Source organism: Talpa occidentalis, unplaced genomic scaffold (assembly GCF_014898055.3).
Source record: "Talpa occidentalis isolate TD23 unplaced genomic scaffold, MPIMG_talOcc4v2.1 talOcc4.6, whole genome shotgun sequence".
NCBI lineage: Eukaryota > Metazoa > Chordata > Mammalia > Eulipotyphla > Talpidae > Talpa > Talpa occidentalis.
In genome coordinates, this window is record NW_023604972.1 from 84,450,113 (window position 1) to 84,477,507 (window position 27,395).

The 27,395-nt window shown below is 36.9% G+C and overlaps 1 protein-coding gene and 1 pseudogene across 7 annotated transcripts in view; both read left to right on the top strand.

Moving 5' to 3' along the window:
• Nucleotides 1-27,395, top strand: part of NLN (neurolysin) — an 85,093-nt gene that overhangs the window by 381 nt on the left and 57,317 nt on the right. For 2 of the 7 annotated variants that reach the window (XM_037529209.2, XM_037529210.2), the window contains exons 2-3: nucleotides 24,679-24,938; nucleotides 26,406-26,554. In XM_037529209.2, coding sequence (XP_037385106.1) covers nucleotides 24,679-24,938; nucleotides 26,406-26,554 — 409 coding nt within the window. Of the gene's footprint in view, nucleotides 1-789; nucleotides 857-8,587; nucleotides 8,834-9,596; nucleotides 9,748-21,905; nucleotides 22,179-22,282; nucleotides 22,409-24,678; nucleotides 24,939-26,405; nucleotides 26,555-27,395 lie in introns of those variants that run through there. The other 5 variants (XM_054688473.1, XM_037529212.2, XM_037529213.2 and 2 more) reach the window with 5 other exon arrangements.
• On the top strand, nucleotides 14,827-15,828 carry LOC119260251 (60S acidic ribosomal protein P0-like; annotated as a pseudogene).

Genomic DNA, 27,395 nt, shown 5'->3' on the forward strand with positions numbered 1-27,395 from the left:
GCGGTTAGCGGGACGGGTCAGAGGCCTGGCCCAAAAGGAATTCAGAGAGACGATCCGAATAAGAAAACCATTTGACTTTTGCCCCCCCAACCCCCACCCCCGAACTGCAGAGCTGTCATTTAAAGTGCCGCAGCTGTAATTCGGGAATGACAATTCTCAGTTGTCCCTCACGTACATCATTAGCATACCAATCATGACACGTCCACGGGAGATGAAGCCGCTGTGGTTTTGCTTAATTCCGTCCATGTCTGCGAATTTCCTTTGCGTTTACTTCCTCCCCCATAAAATATTCAGCTTCTTGCCGAGGCAAATTGAGCCCAAAATGAAGGAAATTATTGCTTGGACATGGCTTTGGGCAGCCTCAGCTGCTGTTGTGGCTTGCTTCCTAGCTCTCGAACCACACCCCTCCGCAACAGCAGTGACAAGATGTTGAGAGAATTAAATTCTTCGCACGGATGCGCTGGATCTAATGGTTTTCCGAAACAATGTCTTTAGTACCACCCTTTCCAAATCTAGCCTTGAACTGTAAATCCTAATGAAGACCCAATAGAGGGGAAAAAAAAAAGGAAACGTGTGTTTCTTGCTAGATAGTATAGTTATAAAACTACTATGGAACACATGAGCATGTAATGTTGTTAACAGTTTTCTGTCCTGCACTGCCACTTATCTATGCGGAGCTTTGTGTTGCTTGGTCCTGATGGTGCGTTTAGGAGATGACAGTAATTATGAAGAGTTAATGTGATGGATTTGATCATTTCAAGCTGTTCTTTTTTTTTTTTTTTTTGGTAGTCTCCAGACTGCCAGTGTTACAGCTGTCAAATGAAGTTATACCAACACATGAAGATCTTCACATAATGTAGGTGTGACAAGAAAGAATTAATTTCATCTAAAACAGTGGTTCTCAAACTTTTTGGTCTCAGGACCCCTTTACCTCTCAAAGGAGATAAAGGACCAAAGATCTTCTGTTTATGTGGATTATATCTTTCCATATTACCAATTAGAAATTAAAACTGGGATATTTTAAAGTATTGCTTTTAAAAAAAAAAGTTGATAAACTCACTACATACACAGTGAAAAAGAATTATTTCCAAAACCCCTCTGAAAAAAAAAATCAGTGAGAAAAATGACATTGCATTTTTGTTTTCTATTTTTATTGTGGTAAAATATATATAACATAAAATTTACTATTTTAATTGCGCAACTCCGTGATATTTAAGTATATTCGCATTGTAGTGCAGCCATTGTAGTGCACTATCCATCTCTAGAACATTTTCATCATCGCAAAGTGAAACTCTGCATCCTTAAATAATAACTCGCCATTACTCTCTTTCCCAGTCTTTCGTGTCTATAAATTTGACTTTTCCTACTTAACTCATACAAGTAGAATCATCCGATTTTTTACATTTTGTGACTGGCATATTTCTGTTAGCGTAGTGTTTTTAAGGATCATCTGTGTTGAAATGCGTCAGAATTTCCTTCCTTTTTAAAGCTGAATAATATTCCATTGTATAAATAACACATTTCATTTGTCCATTCATCCATTGATGGACTTTTGGGTTGTTGCCAGCTTTTGGCTATTTTGAAAAATGCTACCGTGATTATTAATGTACATGTGTCTCTTTGAGACCCCGCTTTCAGTTATTTGTGATATATACCTAAAAGTATAATTGCTGGATCATATGGTAATTCCATGATTAATTTTTTGAGAAACCATCAAAATTCCATAGCAGCTGTACTGTTTTACATCAACAGTGAGTGAGGGTTCCAATTTCTTCACATCTTCATTAATACCTTTTATTTTTCATTAATACCTTTTAAAAAAAAAAACTATCATAGCAGTGGCATTGTTTTTGTTTTCCTGCAAAAAATATGATGGTAAAAGATAGCTGGATTCTTCCATGTGTTTCTGCATTTAATCTGTTGCACTATTTTGTTTTGATTTAAAAAGCTGAAGAAAATTGCACCTCTTATTCATCGGTAGCTGTAAAGAGAGGTGTATTTTAATAGCTTCTTTTAGATAATCATTGATATTCTTTGATATTGCTTGAAAGTTTGACAAGTGATAGTATTTTCAGGTTTGTTGCAACGTGGCATCTGAAACTATCAATTTACTTTTTGTGCTCTGTTACATTAAAATCTGTGGGTCTCTCCTAAATTTTGTGGGTTTTTTTAATTTTTTAAATATAGCTTTATTGTGTTCGACTCCCCTGCCAGCAGTAAAGTAGACTCCTTAAATAGGCCTTGTAAAAGCAGATTATAAAAGCAAAGATCCAAGAGTAGCAGACATTTAAGCACCCCACCTGCTGTATATACCAGTCGCCAAGGACCTCTGAGAGTGTACACCAGAAACAAGCACAGATTTTTTTATATTCTCTTTGCCTCAACTATATGGGTATCATGCCCCTCATGCAATTTGCAGCAACATGGATGGAACTGGAAGGGGTCATGCTCAGCGAAATAAGCCAGAAAGAAAAAGAAAAATACCGGATGGTCTTACTCATAGCAGGAATCTCGAAAACTTAAATAAGGGACCAGGAAAAAGAATAACTGTAAGAAAGAAAATATCAAAATCAATAAACAACTATAAACCAGAGACACTATATGGGGGGATGGGGGGGCAGGGAAAGGAGGGATTGGGGTCAAAATAAGGGGGTTGTAATTGTATGGGGAATATAAAAATAAAATATAAATTAAAAAAAAAAGAAAGGGAAAAGGAGGGTAAATGCTGAGATGGGGAATAATTACTCTCCTAAATTTTGAATGGATCTTTTACCCATACATGATTTTATAATATCAGACATTGGTCATTCAAAAAGTAGTAGTTTGCTGCATTACAATCTCCCTCATGTTGGCAAGCTCATGTAGAAGATACAGTTTCAAAATTATAGTTTTCATTTGAAAGCTGAAATTTTATCATTGGTAACAAATACTCTCAGTTGTTTTCCTTGAAGTAACAAACTCACTTTGTTACATTTTTGAGGGAATTTCTATTAAATACTTAAGCCATATTGAATTTAACATACACAATAGTAGTAGTAGTGGTAGTGGTGGTGGTTAGCCTAGGATACTTGTGAGTACCTTAAACACAAAAACTCTTTGTTTCAAAATCGATATCCTCCCAAAAAAGTCAATATGAAGCAACAGGAAAGACTCCTTGTGTTCTGTTGTTAGGTGTTTTTCTGTTTCCTTTGACACTTAAGGGTTCAATCTGGTGTTGAGTTTATAGGTTTTTGCTTAACTAATTTATGATTTTGCTTAGATTTTCCTGTTGGCACAGCTGCTATACTCCCTTCCCAAAGCCAGCTTGGCAGCCAGGATCACTGACCTGGGTATTAATTAAGCTAGTTTCTTGAAAATAAGTGGAATAGGAATTTGGAGATTATATTGTAGTTGCTGTTCAACTATCCTTGTGACCTTAAGTAAATCACCCAATCTCTTGGACTGCTCTTGAGTTTATTTTGTGAAATGAAAAGGACTAGACTAAATGGTATCTAAGATTTCTTTCAACTCTTGTTGCCATAGCAATTAAACCAAGAGCATTTCCTCTCTTACTTCAGCCAGAGCAAGTAAGCCAAGCAAAATCTAATGTGAGGAATGGATGGCTTGGTAAAAAAGAAAAAGAAAAATATATTTCAATAATATTTATTTCAGATTACAGCTATAATAACTTTAGTTTCCTTTTTTAACTAAAAAATATAAAGCTTGTTTTTTTGAATTATGATAGCAATGTATATAGAAAGCTTAAAAAATATTGACAAGCAAAAGCAAATCTACCCATTCACAAGAACCAATTAATAACATCTCCCAAAATCTTTTCTACCTGCAATCATATTTTTTTACAAATATGAGATTATAACATACTTATTATAATTTTTATACAATATAAATCTCCTCCCATAATATAAATTGCTGCAGTCCATTTGGGGATATATGGCAATTTAATCATTCCCTCTTTTGGACACACCAGTTATTTCTAACTTTACAGTGCTTGAATAAGCATTCTTGCTGTCAAGTCCTTCTTAAAATCTTTAATTATTTCTTTAGTTTAAATTCTGAGCAGTGGAATTTGTATATCAAAGGGCGTGCACATCTTTCAGGCTTTGGTGCTTATGTTCTCTTCCAAAATGTTGCTACCAAATTATACTCTTGCCAGCACAGTATATAAATTCTAGTTCCCTACATTCTTACCTACACTGAGTATTGTTTTTTAATTTTTAGACATGGTTTTTTAAAATGAAATTTTCCTCCACCAAACTGCGTATACCCATACCTCACCTGCCTGAGTAATTTAATATTGCTGGTTCAGTAAGTGGAGACTTACTATAATTTATGTTAACTTATATTTTTTGAGGGTTTATTCTCTTTCTTAGAAAAAATTCAGGACTATGATTTAGAAGCCAAAAAAGTTGTTTGTTTCTGATATAAACATTTATTCATAAGGGAAGTCTTAGAAACTCAGACAAATTAAATTATAGTTATATATAAATGTAACTATGTATCTGAGCACAATAAAATAAAATTGAGGTTCTCCCCCCATCCAAATTTTAGGACAACAGTGCTAGAAAAAAAATATACTAACAAAGGGTTTTGAGTAGCAAGTATCAAAGACTAGGCTGAGATTATTTATAAAAATGAATTTTTAAATTTATGAATTGCTTTTAATTGTTCTCAGACTGAAGTATTATCACCTCTTTAGTTAAGACAAGGACCAGAACTTTCATGGGAGAAGCATATAGAATAAGAAGATGCAGAACCCTTGCTGTTTTTGATTTATACACATACACACGCCATAGCAGCACAGCAATCACAAGTAGCCATTTCCACCCTTCTCCTTTCTCAAAAGAATGGGGACTGAAAATTCCAAGTTTCTAATCAGGGATTGGCTTTCTGATGATCAGTTCTCATCCAGGAAACACATCCAGTAGCCCACCAACAGCAGCCTCATTAGAACAAAGATGAATGATGCTAGATTTATACCAATAATTAGACAGCTCCTTTAGAGGTCCCACATTTTAGTCACTTTTTCATTTTGCATGTATTGGTTGAGAACCTGTTATGTTTAATCTTCGTTATCACCTTATCCTAAATCAAAGTTACAACATTCTCTGCCGTTTTACCTCTCTCCATGGATATCACCATTTACCCAAGTCAATATTGGTGAGAGCAATTTCAGGCCATTTTTCTCTCTACCTTTTCTATCAACTACAAAGTCCTAAATAGCCTTCCAGTTCTCTTTTATTCTATTCAGAGTACCATCACTGTAATCTAAATGGTCATGCATCCCAGCTTCAGGTTTTGCTTCCTACTGCAATAGAGATCTTTATGAAATGTAAATATATTCCTCCAGTTTAAAATTCTTTAGCTTGCCATTAACCTTGGGATAAAATAAATACTCTTTCATATTGTTAATAAATCCCTACAATGGTCTCTTACTCAGTGAACTCAAAGTTTCAATCAGAGAAGTCTTGTCCTTATTTCCTGCCCTTAAATTAATACATGCTGAGTATTTTATCTGGATATCCTTCTCTTCCCCTACCTTTCTACAGCCTAACTATTATCATTCATCTTTGAAGTTATGAAATAATATACACAAATATTATATATGGTTAAAAAAATAGGAAAAAAAGGTATGTATTTCTAGAGAGATGTTTATAGTACCTTTGAAGTCTCTTGGGTGCTCTTCTCCAACCATATCTCTTCTCCTCCCAGATAACTATTGTCCTAACCTTATGTTGATAGTCCTCTTGTCTTGTTTTATAATGTTTCCATGTCTATATGTCCCCAATTGGTTTAGTTTCACATGACAAAATTAGTCTCACAAGACTGAGGTTCATTTTTACTCTTTTAAGAGCTATCATTATGTCATTGTAGGATCATTCTAAAACCTGTTATCTCTTTCCTTGTCAATGAATATTTGAGTTTCCAATTTTTTGCTATTATTAGCAATTTTGCTATAAATATTCCCATCATGTCTCCTGGTATATATGTGCAAGCATATAGACCTAAATTATGAGATTGTGGATGTATATATTCTCTACTTTACCAAAAGAAGTCCATTATCAATATACTTTGCATTTCCTCGGGGTGAATTTACCTGACACCTACTCAGTTTGGCCCCTCTGAGTACTGTAAGTAGTTCCATAATACATACATTGTTAATAGTATTTGTTTTCCATACTAGTTGTCAAGTTTCCTTTGATCAGAGGCCTATTTTGTTGTTTTTTTTTTTGTTCATTTCTGTATCTTTGGAACTTAGCATGGTGTTCTCATAGTAGATGCTTAATAAACATTTATTGAATGGATGGGTGAAAAGATGCCATCAATAATAATTGAAAATTCATCATTTACTGCTGATGTCTTCAAGAGTGTAGGCTTAGATTTGGCATTTTGATATTTATTGGCAATGACAGGTATAAGTTTGAGTAAAAAGTAATTATCGTAAGTCTTATATTGAAATAGCTTGCTGTAAATTTCTTTATGCAAAAACAAAATTGCTAGGTAAAATTGCTATGTCTGAGTATTATTTAGACCTACTTGTATAATAAAAAAATTGCAGAATAGAAAATTTAGAGCAGAAAGCCAATATAACTAACATACACAGGAATTTTTAGTATATATTGAGGTAGAGATGAAGCAGAAGAGAAAAGACATGATCTTTGACATTTTCTCTTGTCATCACTGGGCACATCTTTCAAGCAGTGACTTGGTGTCTAACAGACCCAATTGGTGGATCTATACAGTATAACCATCTAATTAATGAATACTCTGGGAGCAAAACCCATTCTAAATATGTCTACCTGGGTATGGAAGAAATTGAAGGAGGTGCCAATATCTAAAGTACTGAGTCAAAGCAACCAGAAGGCAAAGTTCTCATGGGTGGACCTGCCTCAACCAGGGCAGGGAAGCCAGCCTCTCTCCAAATAACATGGGAGTCACTTGGAACTGGGGAAATATATGTCACCAAGCAGAGTATAATCCTCAGAGGAGAAGAAGAAATACATGTTGGTCAGACCAAGAAGACAATGGCATGCAGCTTGCCCTACCTGGTTGAGACAGTACCGAGGAAAATCTGAAGAAACCATAATGGCAGATCTATATCCAGTAACACAGTTCATGTCTGTTCTGTGTGATCTGGATCCTGTGCTTTATTCAAATTAATTTGTGATTGATTCATCCAAAAATACACATTAAGATTTAATAAGGGGTAAGAATATTAGGCCAAAAAATCAAAACAAACATTGAGTTAGCCTAGTTGTTTTAAATGGGTCCAGAATTTTATTATGAGCTTTTTGGCATTAAGGACAAATGGAAAATATAGTTAACACAGGAATAGTACTTGTAGTACTGTTTGTGAAATAAATTTATCATATGAATGTATTGTATCAGGAAAATTGAATAATGCAATGACTAATACCCTCAAAAATACTTACATAAAAAATACAGAAATAGACTTCATAGGGCTTTTTCTTATTTTTACCTTCCATAAGAAGTCAAGGCAATGTAGCCTAATAGGGATGATAAGGCACACACATAAATAATCAGATTACTAGGTAGAAGATAATAAGTACCAGAGAGAAATTGATATGGGAATTCAGGGGAAGGAGAAATCACTTTCGAAGTAAAAAAGGAGGGACAAGCATAATTTATGTGTTTCAACTGTAGTCTGTAGGGATGGTAGGATTTGTGAAGATCGGGGGAAGGTGTTCTTCCCACACACTGTTTACTAGAATTTATTAGTAGTCACATTGAATAAATTACTCCAAAGTAATTACTCTAAGAAATTACTTTGTAAAACAAGTACTCCAAGAAAGGGAATGTGCTACACCTTAAATTTGTAGCATAGTGTATATGGATTATATATCAATAAAACTAGAAAAAAAAAATCTCTGTACATAGAGACACAAAATAAAGATACTGTGCAAAGTGCATGTCTTTGGAGGCAGACCTGGTTTCAAACATTTGTGTAATCGCATACACCTCTTTTTCTCCAATCTTAAAGTAGAGATAACATTAATTATTTACCATTATTTTTATAAAGACTACAGGAAGCAATGTACGTGAAAACACATAGCACAGTTCTTGATAGCAAGTATGTACTTGGTAAATTATAACTTTCTCTTTTCTATTCAAGGTAGAAAAAAGCAGCCATAAGACTTGAATAATTAAAAACTGTCTTAGGGTTCTCCCTGGTGGCCTACGGGTTAATTCTCAGCACTATCACCGCTGTGGCCTGAGTTCAATATCTGGCCAGGGAGCTAACCCACACATGGTGCAACAGACCTCTCCTGTCTTGCCCTCTGCTCCCCCTCAGCAGTGTATTTCAGTACATCTGCCTGTTCTGCTCCCCACTCTGTCTCTGGTGAATCCTTTCACCTCCTCTCCCCGCACAGCTCTGGCCTACACCCCAGTTCTTGTATGCATAAATACATAAAAATAAATCTTAAAAAAAAAAAACTGGCTTATATGTGACTACTGAAAGTCACAAATGCTTTATTGATGACTGGAAGGAGAATATAGATGACCTACTAGTAAAACTTTGGAGTGATTTTTTTTTTTTTTTTAAAGATTTATTTATTTATGCAAGCACTGGGTACAGTCAGAAGCGCGGGAGGGTGAGAGAATTCACCAGAGCCAGAGCAGGGAGCAGAGCAGGCAGAAGGACCAAAATCACTGCTGAGGGGAGCAGCTGGCGGCAGGAGAGGTCTGCGCTCCATGTGGGACCCTCCTCCGGTGGCGGGGGAGCAACCAGGGATCAAACCGGCTCTGCAGCTTCACAACCCAGCGCTCAACCGCTGCGCCACCGGGAAGGCCCTGGAGTGACTCTTAAGTAAAGGTAAAAAGTTCCAGAGCATCATAACTCAGTAGAACACCAGTCTAAAAAGGAGAGTCTGATAGAATTAAAATGAAGTTTTATATCTAAGCTAAACAAATAACTTATGTGAGAGCAAGATGACTTAAGAGTAGCACAAAGGGAAAAATTTAGAACTTCTCCAAGTTCAGCATGAATTAGCAAGTTGATGTGATTGCCAAAGAACAAGAGAGGAAAGAGTCTCTGATCAGATGACACTTTGTCTTTGGTGTGAGTTGCCAAATCCAGTGAATACTTTCCAGTGCTGACTTTGTCTCCATGTAATATTTATACTGGTGACAACACATTCATTTTTTTTTTTAAAGATTTATTTAATTTATTTATACAAGCACTGGGTACAGTCAGAAGCACGGGAAGGTGAGAGAATTCACCAGAGCCAGAGCGGGGAGCAGAACAGGCAGAAGGACCGAAGTACACTGCTGAGGGGAGCAGCTGGCGGCAGGAGAGGTCTGCGCGCCATGTGGGACCCTCCTCCGGTGGCCGGGGAGCAGCCGGGGATCGAACCAGCGCTGCAGAGGCTGCGGGCAGCTTCGCAACCCAGAACACATTCATTTTTGACTTCCAAAAAGCAAATCTTTTATCTTTTGTCTTCTAAAGAAATTATCTTCCCTGTTTTAAAGAGTAGTTTTTTGATATATAGACAGTTAAAGAATTTGTAATCATTTTTATTATCTTAAAGTAGAAATAACAATGTGCTGTGACATCTTTATTTTCCTTTCTCACATAGACTATTGACAGCAGTCTTACATAAGTCTGAGTTATTGGCTTCTGTGACAGACCAACAAGTAAATCAGGACATGTCAACATGGAATGGGTCAACACAGCTTATATCTCTGCCGGTGTCAACAAGAATAAGGGAGAATAAAGAAAAGTAGCAGGTACTGATGATATGTTAGGATAATAGCTGTGAGCAACTCAAGAGAACAGCAGAAATGCCAAAGTGATAGTTTGGTTAGTAATATTGTGTAGTGTTTAACAGCACTGACTCTGGAGTAAAACTGCCTGGTTTGCTAGCTGTTTCTAATTGTATGACCTTGGGTATATTATCATACCTCTCTCTGCCTCTGTTTCATCATCTCTAAAAATGGGAATAATAATGGCCTATGTCATGATGTTGTTGGAAAGATTAAATGAGTTAGTATATGCAAAGCACTTAGAGCAATGCGTGCTACATACATGATTTGCTTTAATATGGTTTTTGATAGTGGTGGTAGTGGTAATTGACGGTGACCAAGTAGCAGCTTGAGATTACTCAGAACTAGATGAAGTAACATGTCAGCTATCTGATAACTGTGGTAAAAGTCATCAACCCCAATTGTCCAATACACTGGAAATCACTTGAATCTTTTCTCATAATCTATTCCTAAGGTAATGTTCACCTTATCTGCAATAAAGTAGAATGCCTAAGCATAGGCCCATAGTATTTACTCATTACTTAATATAACCGTGCCTCATCCTTAATGAAAGGATTTGAACTAGCTAGTTTTTAAGCCTCTCCCAATTGTGAACTTATGAATCTTCATTTACTGGTCAAATTTATTTATTCTTAATTAGGTTCTACTTTTCCCCTTGCTCCATTGTAGTATGAGTTCATATGTTTTTCAGACCACATATCTGAATTTAGAATAGCAACTACAGCTAGGCACATGAACAGTTATTAATTTCTTTAAATTATGTAAATTTTCAATCATAAACATAAAAAGCTAGTGTTTAGTTAAACCTCTGTACCACCAACCTTCCAAATTGTTAGCTCATGACTAGTCTTTTTTATTATGCCTTTTCCTCTTGCAATTATTTTGGAACATATACCCAGCATTGTATTACTTTAATCATTATTATTTTCAGTATATAGCTCTAAGAGACAAAATTTTTTTTTCAGAAATACATAACCATACTGCTATTGTCACATACAAAAATAATAAACACCTATCTGTGGCTGAACCAGTCTTTTCAAGGAAACATAAATTAGTTATTAGCCAAGCATGAGGATTTAGGTATCATCATCCATACAACAAAATATTCATGTGTAGATGACAAAAAAAAAAGCTTAAGTATTGGGCCTCCATGGTGGCACAGACAGTTGAGCACAATACTGTGAAGCTGTCCGCAGCCTCTGCAGTGCGGGTTTGTTCCCGGCCAGCTGCGGAGATACCCAAATGGCGGGGCTGACCTCTCTTGTCTCTCCTGCTGCTCCCCTCAGCAGTGTATTTCAGTCAATCTGCCTGTTCTGTTCCCTGCTCTGTCTCTGGTGAATCCTCTCACCCTCCTGCACATCTGGCCTGTACCCCAGTTCTTGTATAAAAATAAATCTTTAAAAAAAAAAAAGCTTAAGTATTAAATAAGGTAAAGAAGAGAGTAGTCTCTCTCCTGACTAATTTACTAAGGATTTAATTCTGAACAGTATGCCCCAAGCACCAATTAAATGTGCCAAAAGCAATTTATTCATCCTTGTAGAGAAAAATAAAAGTGGAATATCTTTTTTCCAGTTGTGGTTTTCTATGCATGTGGGTAGGCCCTTTACTAATGAATTATTAAAGAACTCTTAATTTCATTTGTGATACAGCACTTGATTTTAGATTCTCTGTGGTCTCAGGTGGCTTTACTTAAGCCAGCTAAATGATTTAAGAAGATAAATCGTTTCATGTTCATTTATAATAAGTGTATTTTAAAATTTAATTATTAAACCGCTTTTTTCCTACACACAAAATTAGGATACAATCAGATTATTACTATTATGTTTCTTATTTTCCAGAACCTGAGATTTTTCTGTTTTATTCTTTATAAGTTTGTAATGTGAACATTTTCTAGAAATTCAGTTTGTCAAAAGTAGAAATATTGTGGCTATTTGTACATAGTTCTTCATATAACCTTAAGCAGTTTCTTACTAATATTTTTTATTTTTATTCCTATTTCTTGGAAAAGATTACTTTGAAGCATCCCTCTTTATTTACAATGAAATTTGGAAACAAGAACTTATTTCCTTTATGTTTCAACATCTAAAATAAAGTTACCTTTTTCTCTTTTTAAAAATGAATCGCTAACATATTAAGAAAGAATTGAAAGTAAATCATTCCTAAGGAAGCTTTTGTATAATAAAATTATTTCTACTTCTAAGCCTTCCTGATAGAGGAAGCTTTGTACAACTGAAATACCTGACGTTGTTTCCAAAATAATAGGTTATTGTTGTTTTTGTTTTTTCTTTTCTATGTAAGAACAAGATTGTGTCATTAAAGTTTCATGATCATTTTAACCATCAAATTTAAATATTACTTTTAAGAGTACAAAAAGTGTCCAGTGAAAGAAAGTGGATAATGCTTTATCAGATACTGAAACTACTCAGAGTAAGAGTTACTGGACTGTCTCTGTGTTGGGTCTTTCTACTCTGTACTCAAAATATTTGTAGCTCCTTTTTGTGAATGACCTTCCATGGACATGTGCTGTGTTACCTTGGCTAAAGCACTTCAAAAGTCCAGTGTTTTCATAAAAAAAAATTTTTAAAGCTGCTAAGTAGTTTCTGCTCTATCTAAAAAATTACTTCCCTGTACCAGCAGGTGGAAGCAAGAGCAGTCAAATTGCAGTACATCGATTTCCAAGTGTGCTAGCAAGCTCTGTAGTTTATCCAAGACTCAGAATACCTTCATGATAGAGCCCCCACTTTTCTTCAACAACTCTGTTGTCTTAGCACCTTTTCTTGATTGCTTTATCACCTGTTTACTTGTCTCAGGCTGAGCTTAGTAGTCACTCTAAGACTCTAAGACAGACTAATTTAGATTTATTTCATCACCTTCTATACTCACCAAATCAGCAGTTACTATATATGCTATGTGCTATCCATATTTTCAAGAAATGCAAAGATAATTAAGACAATGACTATTCTCAAGGAGCTTACATTCTAGTAGAATTAGAAAGAGAATGTCTATTTCACTCCTCCCCTGAAGTAGGGGAGTAAATCAGTCAACAATACTCAAATGTCTCCCACCAATCTATCATTGGCATTCAGTACTCACACTGATTTTAATTCACACAACAAATATTTACTGGGTATCAAACTCTATATAGGGATACAATTTATAAACATGCTTTTTTTCCCCTTACAGATGATGAAAAAACCAAAATAGTCTTTATATATGTCAATTATTTTATAAATTTTCAATTCAGATTGTACAGAGAAGTAACCAATTGACACATAGATCCTAAAACAGCGAACTTAAGGAATTTTCAGTTAGAACTAGCTAATTTAAGTAAACCTTTCCTGGAATATATTTAGAAGACTTTCTACAAATAATAGGTGAAAGAAAAAAACAAACATGATACTCCAGATAAATCTAGATCAATTTATTAACAGCTAATAGTGATAAAAAATAATTATGTTATGCAAAGGATATACAAGAAAGAAAAAAACCAAGTTCTAAGAGTGTGTGTGTGTGTGTGTTATGAGAGAAATGGAAGAACCTCCCCAAGGGAGTGTGGTTTGCTCTGTCCTGTAAGTTTCCCACCACTTTATTGTTGCCTGATATTCATCTCTCACTGTATCTCTTCCTCACACGTCTATGAGCTGCCCAGGGGCCGTAATTATGTCTTCTTCATCTTTTTTAACCTCAATAAATCCCTTTATAATAAGCCTTTTGGGGAAGGGGAACAATATATTCTAAAATGTAAGCATAATTATAAATGATAATAAATCAAATCTCTCACCTGAGAAATCATCAGGGAATGAAGAACTAGCATATATTGCATGGAAAATTTTGTTAGAATGTCTCAGCTAAGCCTTATCTGTAAGAAAAAGATTATTTGTTTGCGTGAGTACTTTAAAGTTTGCTGCTTCCTAGGAGCACAGTTTTTCAAGTGGTTTACTGATTACTTAAGAACAGTTAATCGTAGAACTCTAGAAAGAATGAGCAAAGGGTAGCCATCACGTAGTCCCAGTTTGAGTTGTTTTACTCTTTGAAAATGAGTGGCTAAAAGCTGCCCATGCCTACATGGCCTCTTTATCAGAGCTGGATGAAAGCTAAAGTGGGGCACTCCTCTACAGTCCTTGCAGCAATCCCTCAGGGAGTGGTATAGATAACAAATCAGACAAGTGATGTCAATAGTATGCTTTAAGTACTTACCTTATTCTCCCTCTTGCAAACAGGGTAGAAGATCAGGGTGCTGCAATTGGTGAGAATTTTGGTTTCCTTTTTTGTTTTCCTTTTCTGGGATACAGTTGCAGCATGAGTATAGCATAGGAATTCAGAATATGGGCTCTGGAATCTGTCCTGGGATTGAATCCCAGCCCATCACTTGCTGTGGGACCTTGAGCAAGCAACTTTATGTTTCTCTGTTCAATGAAATTGGGTTAATAACTCCTGCATATTGACTGTGTTAAGAGGATTAAATAAGTAAATGCTTATAAACTCTTAGTATTGTGCCTGGCACATTACCAGGCTATTAATAAAAATTAGGGTTGATGATGATGATGCTCATCAGTCATGTGTGTGACAAGTTGCTAACTTAAGAGCCTAGATGAAGAGTTGTTAACTGAGATTAGGAATTCATAAGAAAGATTAAATTTTTTTTTAATATTTATTTATTTATACAAGCACTGGGTACAGTCAGAAGCGCGGGAGGGTGAGAGAATTCACCAGAGCCAGAGCGGGGAGCAGAACAGGCAGAAGAACCGAGGTACACCGCTGAGGGGAGCAGCGGGCAGCAGGAGAGGTCTGCGCGCCATGTGGGCCCCGGATCGAACTGGCACTGCAGAGGCTGTGGGCAGCTTTGCAGCCTAGCGCTCAACCGCTGCGCCACCGGGGAGGCCCGAAAGATTAAATTTTTAACATGTTACATATGAGATGCCTAGGACTCAGGAACTCCAGCCAAATATATGAATGAAATCATGGAGACACTAATTTTTTTGAATGAGGAAAAGCCAGCAAAGGGACAGAAGAAATGATCTGAAAAGCAGAAGGCTGGGAAAACTCTCAACAGGCATCCTTCGGAGAATAACATACTCTTAAAACCCTACAAGGCAATCTCTGACATGCTGCCATGATGCACAGGGCAGACAGGGTAACCTGGAAGTCCAACTACTTCCTAAAGATCATCCAACTTTGGGATGGTTATCTAAAATTCTTCTTTGTTGGAACAGACAATGTAAGTTCCCAGCAGAAGCAGCATATTGGCATGTCCCTCCCCAGAAAAGCTATGGTACTGATGGACAACAACATCATGGTAGGTAAGACTACCCAGGGGGCATCTAGAAGACAACATAGGAAAACTGTTGGCCCATATAGTCCGAGGAAATGTGGATTTTGTGTTCACCAAGGAGGACCTTACTGAGATCAGATATGGACATCCTGCTGGTCAATAATGTGCTTGTTACATTGTGCTGGTGGCATTGCCCCATATGAAGTCATTGTGATCAGCCCAAAACACTGGCCTGAAGCCCAAGAAGATCAGCTTCTTCTGGGCTTTATGTATCACCACTAAAATCTCCAAGGGCACATCAAAATCCTGAGTGACGTGCAACTGATTAAGATTGGAGATGAAGTGGAAGCCAGCAAAGCCACACTCCTGAACATGCTGAACGGATCTCCTCCTTCTCCTTTGGGCTGATCATCTCACAGATATTTGGCAACAGCACATCTACAGCCCCAAACTGCTTGAAATCACAGAGCAAGGTCTGCATTCTCACATCCTGGAGGGTGTCTGTAATGTTGCTTGCCTCTGTCTGCAGATTGGTTATCTAACAGTTACATCAGTGCCCCATTCTATCACAATGGGTACAGACAAGTCCTGGCTTTGTCTGTGAAGACTGAGTACACCTTCCACTTGCTGAAAAGGTGAAGGCCTTCTTAGCTGATCATCAGCATTTGTGGCTGCCACTCATGAGTTTCCTACTACCACTGCTACTTCTGCTGCCACTGCAACCCCAGTCAATGTGGAAGCAAAAGAGAACTGGAGGAGTGAGACATGAAGAGAAAAGATTTGGTCTCTTTGACTAATCTCCAAAGAGCAACAACAAAGCCAGCTTTATTTGTGAAACTAGGAAATAAAACATTCTCTTAAAAAAAAAAAAAAAGAAGGGAAAGGAAAAATAGCCTTTACCATAGCACTTTTAGTGGAATAATGGGAGAGAATTAATGATACATAAGAAAGTGGAGATAGTAAATGACAATTCCACAGTGTGAAAACTGAAGATCATAGGTTGGGGGTACACATGTTTCTTGGAAGCTAATAGAAAGAAGGTGGGAATGGGTAAAAAGATAAATACATAATGCTTAATTACATTTCCCTTAAAGTCAGAAATCAAGCTAGAATGATCTCTGGACTTTAATTGTACTAAAAAACAAAATTTTGACTAAGCAGCTGAGTCTCTGTTTACAAGTAAAACCTGACTTCTTTACCTAACATTCCATTCATAAAACAGTTCAATCCCGAGCCACTTTTGAAGATCCTTAAATAGAAAGGCTATTGTGTGAAACACTAACGCCAAATGCTAACCTTTGTAAGGGAGGCTCTGAGTAAGCAGACTGGAAGACTTAATAACTGTTGAGTGCTCCTGAATCTGATTTCCCTATGCAGCATCCCAGGAGAAAAATAACTAGCAACATTGAGGATACCTAAGCACCCAGTTGGTATCATCTTTACTAATTGCAGATCAGGGCTTTTGTATAATGTATCATGGAAGATTAAACACTCTCAGGTGGAACTATGTCTATATTGGACACTTTGATAATAAAAAATAAGTATTATTTTTTATATTATTTTTTTTTATTTTTTACATCCTTGGTCATTTTTGAACAATATTTCCTTCCCCTCACCCCCTCAGGTGTAGTCCCCATAGAGTTTCCTTCACCTATGCATCCGTGCACCATCATTTCAGTCCCTTGTGCTCCTCCCTCTCTCCCTCCCTCCGATCCCTCTCCCTCCTCCTCCCCTGCAGTGTGTCTCTGATTTATAATTGTCCATTTTTGCTTTGTTGTGTTTTGTACTGTTACTAGTTTTTTACATTGATGTCTTATTGGGTTCTCCTATATTCCTGCTATAAGCAAAACCATCCAATATTTTTCTTTTTCCTTCTGGCTTATTTCACTGAGTATAAGTCCTTCTAGTTCCATCCACATTGCTGCGAACGGCATGAGTTTATCTTTTTTGATTGCTGAATAATATTTCATTGTGTATATATGCCACATCTTCTTTATCCAGTCATCTGTTTTTGAGCATTTGGATTGTTTCCAGGTTTTACCTATTGTAAATAGTGCTGCAATAAACATAGGGGCACAGGTGTTCTTTTGAATCAATGTTTTTGTGTCCTTTGGGTAGATCCCTAGTAATGGATTTGCCAAGTCATATGGAAGCTCCATTTTTAGTAGACTGAGGAATCTCCAGACAGCTTTCCATAGTGGTTGGACCAGTTTGCACTCCCGCTAGCAACGTAGGAGAGTTCCTTTTTCACCACATCCTCACCAACATTTATTGTTGCTTGCTTTTTTGATATGTGCCATTCTCACAGGTGTAAGATGGTATCTCAGTGTGGTTTTAATTTGCATTTCCCTGATGATAAGGGATGTTGAACATTTTTTCATATGCCTGTTGGCCATTTTCATTTCCTCTTTGGAGAAATGTCTTTTAAGTTTTTCTGACCATTTAATAAAAGATAAGTATTAAATAAGCTTACGTAGAATTTGGGGGGTAAACGTATCATGGTTAAAATATATATGTACCAAAAACCATGTTAGGTACAGAGTCTGCAAATATCACCAAAACCCAGTCAAGGTTTATCAAGGACACAACCAAGTAAAGAAGTGAATACTATTTAGTGTGACAAGCGCTTTGGTTACTGTATGTGTAGGGTACTGTAGAATCACGGAAGAATTCCTGAAACAGCTAGAGATAGTTGAAGAAGACTTCCTGGGGAAGGTGAAGTCCAGACTGAGATCTGAAAGATAAGTAAGAAATGAAAGAGATGTTATTCCTCAAGAGGAAGGAAAGGTATTCCACGTAGAGTGAAAAACACTGCCAAGGCCTGCCAAGAGTTTGCCACTTTGAGGTGCATATGAAAGTAGTTCATTCAACCCTGAGCATAGATTTGAGGGCAATGGGGTGTCATTGAAAAATCCAAATAGATAGATATGGGCAAATGCAAAAGGACCTTGTATGTTAAGTAGCTTGAATTTCATCCTGAAGTTAGTGAGATTATTATGCACTTGATCCTGAGCCATGCTGTGAAAGGGGAGTGCCATGATGAGGTTTATATAGGAAGAGTACCCTGCAGCAATCCGCAGAAAGTATTGGACATTATCTAAAAAAGAAGGTATTCGGGGAGGGTTTTTGATTTAGGCCACTGAGTGCATACTGGTGATCTTCACTGGGCACATTTGTTTTTGGGAGAGAGGGAAGATAATCAGTTTAATTTTAGCATACTGGATTAGACTTGAGCATTGACATCTAAGTGGAGCTATCCAATAAGTAGGTATTAGATATACGGTTCCAAAACTGAGGTGACGAGCTAGAGACACAAATTTGGATGTCACTAATAGCTATGGGTGGCTTATGTAGCCATCAGAAGGACAGGAACACACCAGAAAGAGTGTGCAAATTTAAAGAAAGGAAAGGGCGGAGAATTGAATCCTGAGGAACACTAAGGAATCCAAAGAAAGGGGACAAAAAAGAGCAGATGATGGAAATTATGAAGATAAAGCCAGAAGCTTAGAACAAAAAGAGAAGTCATTAACACAAATGCTAAGGGAGGGGAAAGTTCCATTAAAGATGATTAAGAAGAGGACAACTTCAGTAAGTACTGAAGAATGTTACTTAGATTTAATAGAGATCATAGGGGACCCTGGTAAACGCTGTTTCCATTTTTTATGAGACCAGGATCCAGATTGCAGTAGGTGGAAGAGCAAATAAGAGATGAAGACATGAAGATAGCAAGACCGGCTAGGCCACTCTGAAAAATCTTGCTATGAAGGGAAAGGAAGAAATAGAGGGTAGTTTTTACTGGAGGATCCAGGATCAAGGAAGTTTGTTTTGCTTGGATGAAGAAACAAACCCTTAAGCATGTGTATGTGTGTAAAAAAGTAGCACAAATGAGATGTTCAAGATTCTACTAAAAGATTCTACTAAAAGAGATAATATTTCATGAAGTATTTTCCTGAAAGAAAGACTCAAGCAGAGTAAGAAAATGACTTTAAACAAGACAGATGCTTCTTAGACTAGTTAGGAATAAAGAGAAAAGGAATAAAATGATAAAGCTATGTTTGGAGGTTGAAGTAGAGGGAATTTCTATTTGATGGCCCTAGTAACAGTGAGAGGAATAATTTGGGGAGACTGGTCACAGTTTTAAATAACCACTGTGGGGGCTGGAAAGCTGAATTGAAAAGAATCACTTTTGATACACCTGCAGTCTGGGATGTGAGTACAATTGGAATACAGCCTCTGATCCCCTCTTATACTATGAGGAGCCTCACGTTTGCACAAGTACTATACCCACAAGTCCAGACTCCAACCACATCCCCCCACTAGTGACCACCCTCAGACCACCCCTCAGAACTGTACAGCAATTGTACAGTTCACCCAGAGATGACTGATCCAGGGGAGAGACCCACATGAGGCCATTTGAGGGAGGATTTCTGGAGTACTGCATACTCAGAGTATAGTGTGATAGGGGAGGTGTTGCTCTGCTCCAGCCCTCTGGAGTGGAGTGCAGATGCAGGAGAGTTTAAGTGGGGCCCTCTAAACACAATAAATGTCCAGGTCTAAGTGGAGCTGCAGGAGAAGCCTTAGAGTGAGAAAATAGATCAAAGGACTGGAGGATTAAAGGAGATGGGAAAATAAGATTCATGAATAGGGAAGTGAAAACTAAATGCTAGAAGGTTTTGTCAGAGAATGGAGCATTAAAATTTATTATCTCTGAGGCACATCTTCAAATAAAGGTAAGAAGAGTAAATATGAAAGTTTTTGGCATGCGGTAGGTCAAGAAACTGTCTCCCTGGGATGATTTTGGATTGTAGTCTTTGATAAATGTGAGGAAACAGAGTGAGGTCAGTTGAAAACAGCAGCAAAGAGAGCTAGTTAGTGAGCAATGTGGCAGGAAGGCAGCACTAATGATTTGGAAACTACATTGGAAATGTCGAGAAATTTCACCCTGTCACAAGCCCCAGTGGCATGAGAAACTGGAGAGAATGAGCACACTCCATGGGGAAGGCCGTGGGTTCTGCAGGAATCCAGGTTTCCATTCAGACATTTTGTGAAGAGGCTGAGGATGTAAGAAAGTTTGACTGTCAGGAGAGAGACTGGGAGTATGGCAGACATTCACCAGTGGGAGGTACTTTCACATTTGAGACGGTGACAGGAATGCGAGACATGAAAGGACACTCAGGGCAGAGAGGAAACAGGACGTTCTCAAATGTTTGCTGTGCTGAGATCTAGTGACAGTTACCTGTAGGTAAAATTTTGTAATTTAACCTCATCTTGGTAGACACAACTAGTAATAAGATTAACTCTCAAATTATAAAAGTGGAGGATTTGTGAAATCTAAACAATCTTATAGAAAAGCCAGTTTTGTATTCTAACCTGATTGTCAGTATCTGTGGCCCTGCTCCTTAGAACTAAAAGTATTTTCTCCTATATTGATGTTCTTGGAAACAGTGCCTACTCATACATATTTTTCAGTATGGTTAAAATGAGTGATTTACTACTGCCTGATACAGAGGAATTATTCAGTAAATTACTCAGTAATTCAAACTTCCTCGTTTTTCTGTTCTTTTCTTCCTCCAAAATATACTCAAGGCAACTGATTTACAAGTGAAAAAGAGAAAGGGTACCCACAGGCTCTAGAGGATATCCTTTCCTGAGATGAGATTGTCTAGTGCAGTGCCCAGTGCCACGTGTGGATTAGATGCTGAATAGACAGAGGCTATTCAGCTATGAAAAAAAAAGAAAGAAATCTTGCCATTTGCAGCAACATGGATAAACATGGAGGGGATTATGCTAAGCAAAGTAAGAAGGAGAAAGACAAATACAGAATGATTTGCTCACAGGTGGAATATTAAGAAACAGACAAAAGGGAACTGACAAAACTAAACCAAAACAAACTCCAGAAATCTGATTGCAGAATCGGGGCTACGAGAGGGCAAGGGTCAGGGGGTGGGGGCGGATAGGGAGTAAAGGTGGAGGGGGCCCAGTGGACTGTGATGGAGGACTTTGGATGCCTTGTTGGTGGGTGTGGCATGGTAACATACATCAAAAGAGATGTGATTGCACCTCTAACTCATATATAGTGTTATAAACCAGTGTTACCTCAATTAAAAAATAATACAATTAAAGAAATTCAGTGATTATTATGCTTAAGGTTCTAGTCTAATTTAAAATGCAGAGCAGGCCGATTGAACAGGTGTATGGCAGAAATTTAAATATCTAAAATGAATGGCACCGATCAAAGGTGATAGAAGCTTAGATCTGAATGACCTAGAATGGTCAAAGAAAACTTAATGGGAGGAAGTGAAAGCCTTTATGCTTCAAAAGAAAATGAATTCCTAAGTCAGACTTTCTGAAAGTGCAAAACATAAAATGTTTTGCAAAAGTTTTAAGACTAATTAACTCAGAATAACTGGCATATTTGTCCAAATGAAATCCTACAACCTGAAGATCTCTATCAAAACCTCTGCCACTCACTTTCTTTGCCTAAGTAATTCTTCATTTTTTGGACAGAGGAGACTGTAGCTTTAACAAATATACCTCCAGCATGGTATTCTGTCTTATTTTTGGTTAGAAATTTCAGAGTTGTGTGTGCTTTAAAGACAAGAGACAATAAAGGCGTAAATAGCTTACAAGTTTGCAGGGAAAAAAGTTTAGTATTTAATGAGACAGTAGGAATCTCAGATTTAATGTAGATTTTCATTTTCAAATAACTGCATGAAAAGACTCCTACAGAGAAAAACAGGCTCGTGCTGTGTTGCCTGCTTTCAACATTTGTAGCTCTCAGTTGCAAAGAAAAAAAGTCATGAAAATCCTCACCAGATCCTGCAGGTATACTGGTTTTTTCACCTAGGGGCAGTTCTCCAGAGGCAGAGCCACTGAAGTGAAAGAGATCAGCATACCAGCATACAAAATGAAGAGTGAGCTTGAATTTGTAACAAAGGAGAAGACAAAGAATATTCAGCAACATGATGATGAGAGTGAAAAGCAGAGACCATACAGATAGAAAAATTCTCAATACATCAAAATGTTGTAGTTAGAAATATAACATAATCCTTCTATCTCCATTACTTTTCTTTGATAATGAAAATTATAGATCCTGGAAGGAATTAAGATAAAATTATGGAAGGTGAGAAAAGATAGTATAAGATGGAAAAATTAATGTTTTCTTTTGATCCATGAGATCATGGCTTCTAACTTATGTTCCTTTCTTTTTACCCATTTCACATTCAGGAAATTATGATAAGGATGGGGTCACTTTTAATTGCAACAGCAGCTGTACAGGGTGATTATAGGCAGATCTCTTGTGCTAAGGTAGAGGTACTGACTTCTTTATCGGTTTAACCGAGTCAAATTCAGGTATGATGTGACCAAACACTCAGCCTTTTTTTTGATCAATGTTAGAAAATAAATGAAGTGCATTGGATGTCTTCTTATCAGTGAAATGTGTGAACTAATTTAAAGCTGTTTCATAATAATAAAAAAAAAAGTGTCCATGTTAATTAATTTGTACTGAAAAGAGTGCTAAAAAGAACAGGGTATTAAAATGTAGAAGTCTTATGTTTTATGCATTACTTCGGTAATGCCATAGCCAGCCTCTTCAACCTGTACTAAAACTTCCTTGGAAACCCAATCCATCATGGTCATGACTAACTCCTTTGAGGCCTCAGTTCTTTGTATACATGAAGGATTGTGGGAATAATTACTTTGTAAATGTTCAGCCAACTCCACACAGAATTTCACATCTGATTATTTTAGGTCACCACCAAGATTGTAAAGCCCTCCAGATAACCATCACTTCTTGTGTTATGACTTTCATACATTTTTTTGTGTTCATTCCTTTATCAGTCAGGATACTCTATAAGGCAATAACATAAAACTACATTCAGACAAGTTTAAAGAGTTGCCTCATAATTGGAAGTTCTAGGTCAGGCTTAAGAATTAATTGAGGGCCTCCCTGGTGGCACAGGGATTAAAGACACAGTGCTATCCCAGGCCAGGGAGCACAAGTTCGATCCCAGGCCAGGTAGCTAACCTGCATGGCGCAGCAGACCTCTCCTGTCTTGCCCGCTTCTCCCCTCAGAGGTGTATTTCAGTAGATCTGCCTGTTCTGCTCCCCATTCTCTCTGGTGAATCCTCTCACCCCCCAATTCCTGTATGCATAAACAAATAAATCTTAAAAAAAAAAAAAAAAGAACTAATTGCTCTGGGGACTAACTAAATGATGTCAGTAAATATTTGACTTTTATTCTCCCATTCATAACATTTATTTCACCATAAGTCAGTTCCACTCTTTCTTATGAGATAATGCCAGCTGCAATATAAGACCCACGTTTACTCATACTCAGTGGGTGTGACACCCCTTTGTATCATAGGAATTCTGAGTGTGGACCACCCACCTCCCAAGATCATGTGGGGAATTCATGGGAGTAAGTTCTGGAAGTAAGATTTGTATGTGATTAGACAGAGTAAAGAAGTGACTATCTGGACAACCAACACATAGTTACTAGGTGCTCTTCGACTCCTCCCTTGTTATTTCTGGAGCCCTTGTTCCATAGTAAATAAACTCCTCCATTTTTTTTTCAGGCTCTTTAAATCTCTCCTCTCCTTTGAAACTTCACTAAAATCCATTCAACCCTGAGGAAAATATTTCCCCTATAAACGTTTTTCTCCCACACCCTATTCCACCAAGGCGGGAAGAAAGATTCACACCCCCTTTGTTGAGGCTCCTCCCCAGTTATCTTCCAAACTATTCTTTCTACCATTGTATAAAACCTTCCAGCTTCACCATCTAGTTTTACCATTTCCCATCACCCGCTCGTGATATCTTCCCCTAACCCCCACATTGGATCCCTTCATTCATTGTAAACTACAGTTCTTGGTTCAGTTTTCCTTTTTATCTCCAGGCTCAGTTATCAAACTACTGACTCCTGTGTTCACATAGATGATTTATCCCATAGTAGGCTATTTTATGCAGTGTTCAACTGGCTTATATCAACCATTCATTTCCCAGAAAATATTCTGGGTCTTCCCAGACTGCTTCTTGTAACCAAACATCTCATTTTTTTACTATAATCTTAAATATTGCCAGTTTCATTGATTTTACGGAGACTATAGTGTCTCTTCCTATCTAAAATAAAATGGTCTGCCCATGTTTTATATGCCATTTCTTCCTAGCTCTCTTAGGATCTTGCTCTATGTCATTTATTAGTTAGTTGAAAAAACTCATTTCAAGTGGAATCAAAATATCATAAATTGCTTATAGCATCAGTTATTAGTTTGAGTGTTTTAAGAGAGTAAAGGATAGGTATCATTTTTAATTATTTTTTTTCTTTCAGGATAAGGCCATAGCTACACCAGTGTTTATCTTCAGAATCTTAAATTCAAATTGTCATTCTTGATTTACATAAAATTTTAGTAGAAAAGTAACTCTTCAAGAAAAATAGAAAACATGAGAACACTTAGTTTTGTGCATGTGTTCACCTGAAATAAATTCATTCTTTTTTATGAAAAATTTGTTTTAATTTAAAATTTAACTAGACAATATACATTTGTGTGTTCACTTCAGATTAACAGAAATGCCAACTATTTATTCATTTCTGATTTTTATTTGTTTATTTATTTTTTAGAGTTGGTGGTTCCAGGATTTTATTCAGAATGACTTTAGGAAGAGAAGGGATGTCTCCCCTTCAGTCAATGTCTTCCTATGCTACTGCTGGTAGAAATGTTTTAAGATGGGATCTTTCACCAGAACAAATTAAAACGAGAACTGAGGAGCTCATTGTGCAAACCAAACAGGTGTATGATACTATTGGAATGCTTGACATCAAGGAAGTAACTTACGAGAACTGTTTACAGGCACTGGCAGATGTAGAAGTGAAATATATAGGTGAGTAGGATGCAAAAGAACATCAGAGTATCATTTTGTGGGCATCATAAACGATTTTATGCTTTCTGTCTTGGCAGTCCACTTTCTAATTGTACAGGTATTGGTTTTTACATAATAATTAATTGCTTAGAATTAAATCACCCAAGATTAAAAAAATTTATTATGTTGACCAATGTACTATAAAATGTACATTCCCATTACACTGCTTTCTGGAGAGCATTTTGACAACATGTATTGAAACTGTGAAGAACTTCATGCTCTAATCTAATCATTCCACATCTAAGCAGTTAATCTAAAGGAATAATTAGATATAGGAAAATACTATATATAAACATATGTATAAACAGATATTTGTTCAACATTTAGGGCTTGAATGCAACCCCTAAATGTCAACCAATAAAATGGCTAAATAAATTATGGTACATTCTCTTTTTGTAATGTGATGTAGTTGTTGAAATCATGCTTGGGAACAGTATTCATTCACACAACTGAAGAACAGAGAAAGAAAATCTGCAAATTTTAATAATGGTTATTATTATCTTAGGTGTTGGGTTTATAGTTTGATTTTTGCTTTTCTCTATTTCCCCTATTTCCCACACTTAAAATATGTTATTTTTGTAATATAAATTTTAGATCCTTTGAGTTATAAGGAATGAAGATTCACATCACTTGTCTTTAAGGGTTGGACATATTTGTAGGATAATTACAGCTAAACAACCTTGGCTGTGTATCCAGGCTTTATAAGAACTTAGGATATCTGTAGAACTAGATACTCTGGAATTTGGAAGTTTGTCCAGAATTTTGCACAGTTTTTACCCCCACTGATCCCTCAAAACCAAGAGTTTCCCACCCTGTATACCACTGCAGTAGGGACATGGCTACATTCTCTTAGTTTTGCATTTCTGTTTAACTTTCTGCCTCCAAGCTAACTGCTTCACTCTCATTAATGTCTGCTAAATCTTACTTGAGTCTTGAGTTTAAACTCTTAAATAAAAAGTATCTGGTTGGTCTTGCTAGTCAAAGTTAGAGTTGGTCCACATTTAACCTAGCAATTTCTGCATTTATTTAACAAATAGAAAAATCAATGGAGAGAAAAGAAAATCTTGTTAAAAAGAATTATCTTAAACTCTTTTCCCCATTCATACATTTTTAAAATATTATTTTAGTTTCCTGATATTTGTTCTTTCATAAATTTACCTCTAGGTATCTCTGAGTGAATCATTAAAATTTTTGAGTTTAAGAATAGCTTTTTAAAGATCAGCTTACCAGCATGTGGTCTTGGAGTTTATTCTCCTGCAATGGCTCTTAGAACCCTCTTTGTCTGATGTTAGGTGTTAGGCTTTAGCATTGGTCATAGTTTGACAGTAAGAGCAAAAGTCTGGTATCAGGTCTTTGTGGCAAACTACAGAAAGAAATGGTTTTTAGTATTAATGTTTGTATAAAATATATTTTTTCCTCTATTAACAGTGGAACGAACCATGCTAGACTTTCCCCAGCATGTCTCCCCTGACAAAGAAGTACGGGCAGCAAGTACAGAAGCGGACAAAAAACTTTCTCGTTTTGATATCGAGATGAGCATGAGAGAAGATATATTTCTGAGGATTGTTCATTTACAGGTAAATGATCTTATAAATCTCTATAAAAGGAAAAAAACTGTAATAAAAAGTAAAAGTTTTACCAGTAATGAAAGTACTTGAATGTTCCTGGATTTTGTTTCTAATTATTGTAATAATGGACATAGCATAGTATTATGTAATATTATATTTTACCATTTAGGTTTATGTTAAGATGCCAGTTACATTCACTTAAAGTAAGCACCAAGTGTCCAACCACTATGGAGAGCTGTGTGGAGATTTCTTGACCTACTAAACAATAGAACTTCCATATGATCCAGCAATTCCACTCCTAGGTATTTACCCAAAGGACACGGAAACATCAATTCCAAAGAGCACCTGTACCCCTATGTCTATAGCAGCACTGTTTACAATAGCTAAGCTTTGGAAACAACCCAAATGCCCAAAAATAGATGACTGGATCAAGAAGATGTGGTACATGGGCCTCCCCTGTGGTGCAGCGGTTGAGCGCTGGGTTGCGAAGCTGCCTGCAGCCTCTGCAGCGCCGGTTCAATCCCCAGCTGCTCCCCAGCCACTGGAGGAGGGTCCCACATGGCGCGCAGACCTCTCCTGCTGCCCGCTGCTCCCCTCAGCAGTGTACTTTGGTCCCTCTGCCTGCTCTGCTCCCCGCTCTGGCTCTGGTGAATTCTCTCACCCTCCCACGCTTCTGACTGTACCCAGTGCTTGTATAAATAAATAAATAAATAAATAAATAAATAAATAAATAAATAAATAAATCTTTAAAAAAAAATAAGGAAAAAAAAAAAGAAGATGTGGTACATATAAACCATGGAATATTACTCAGCATTCAAAAAAGATAAACACATGCAATTTGCAGCAACGT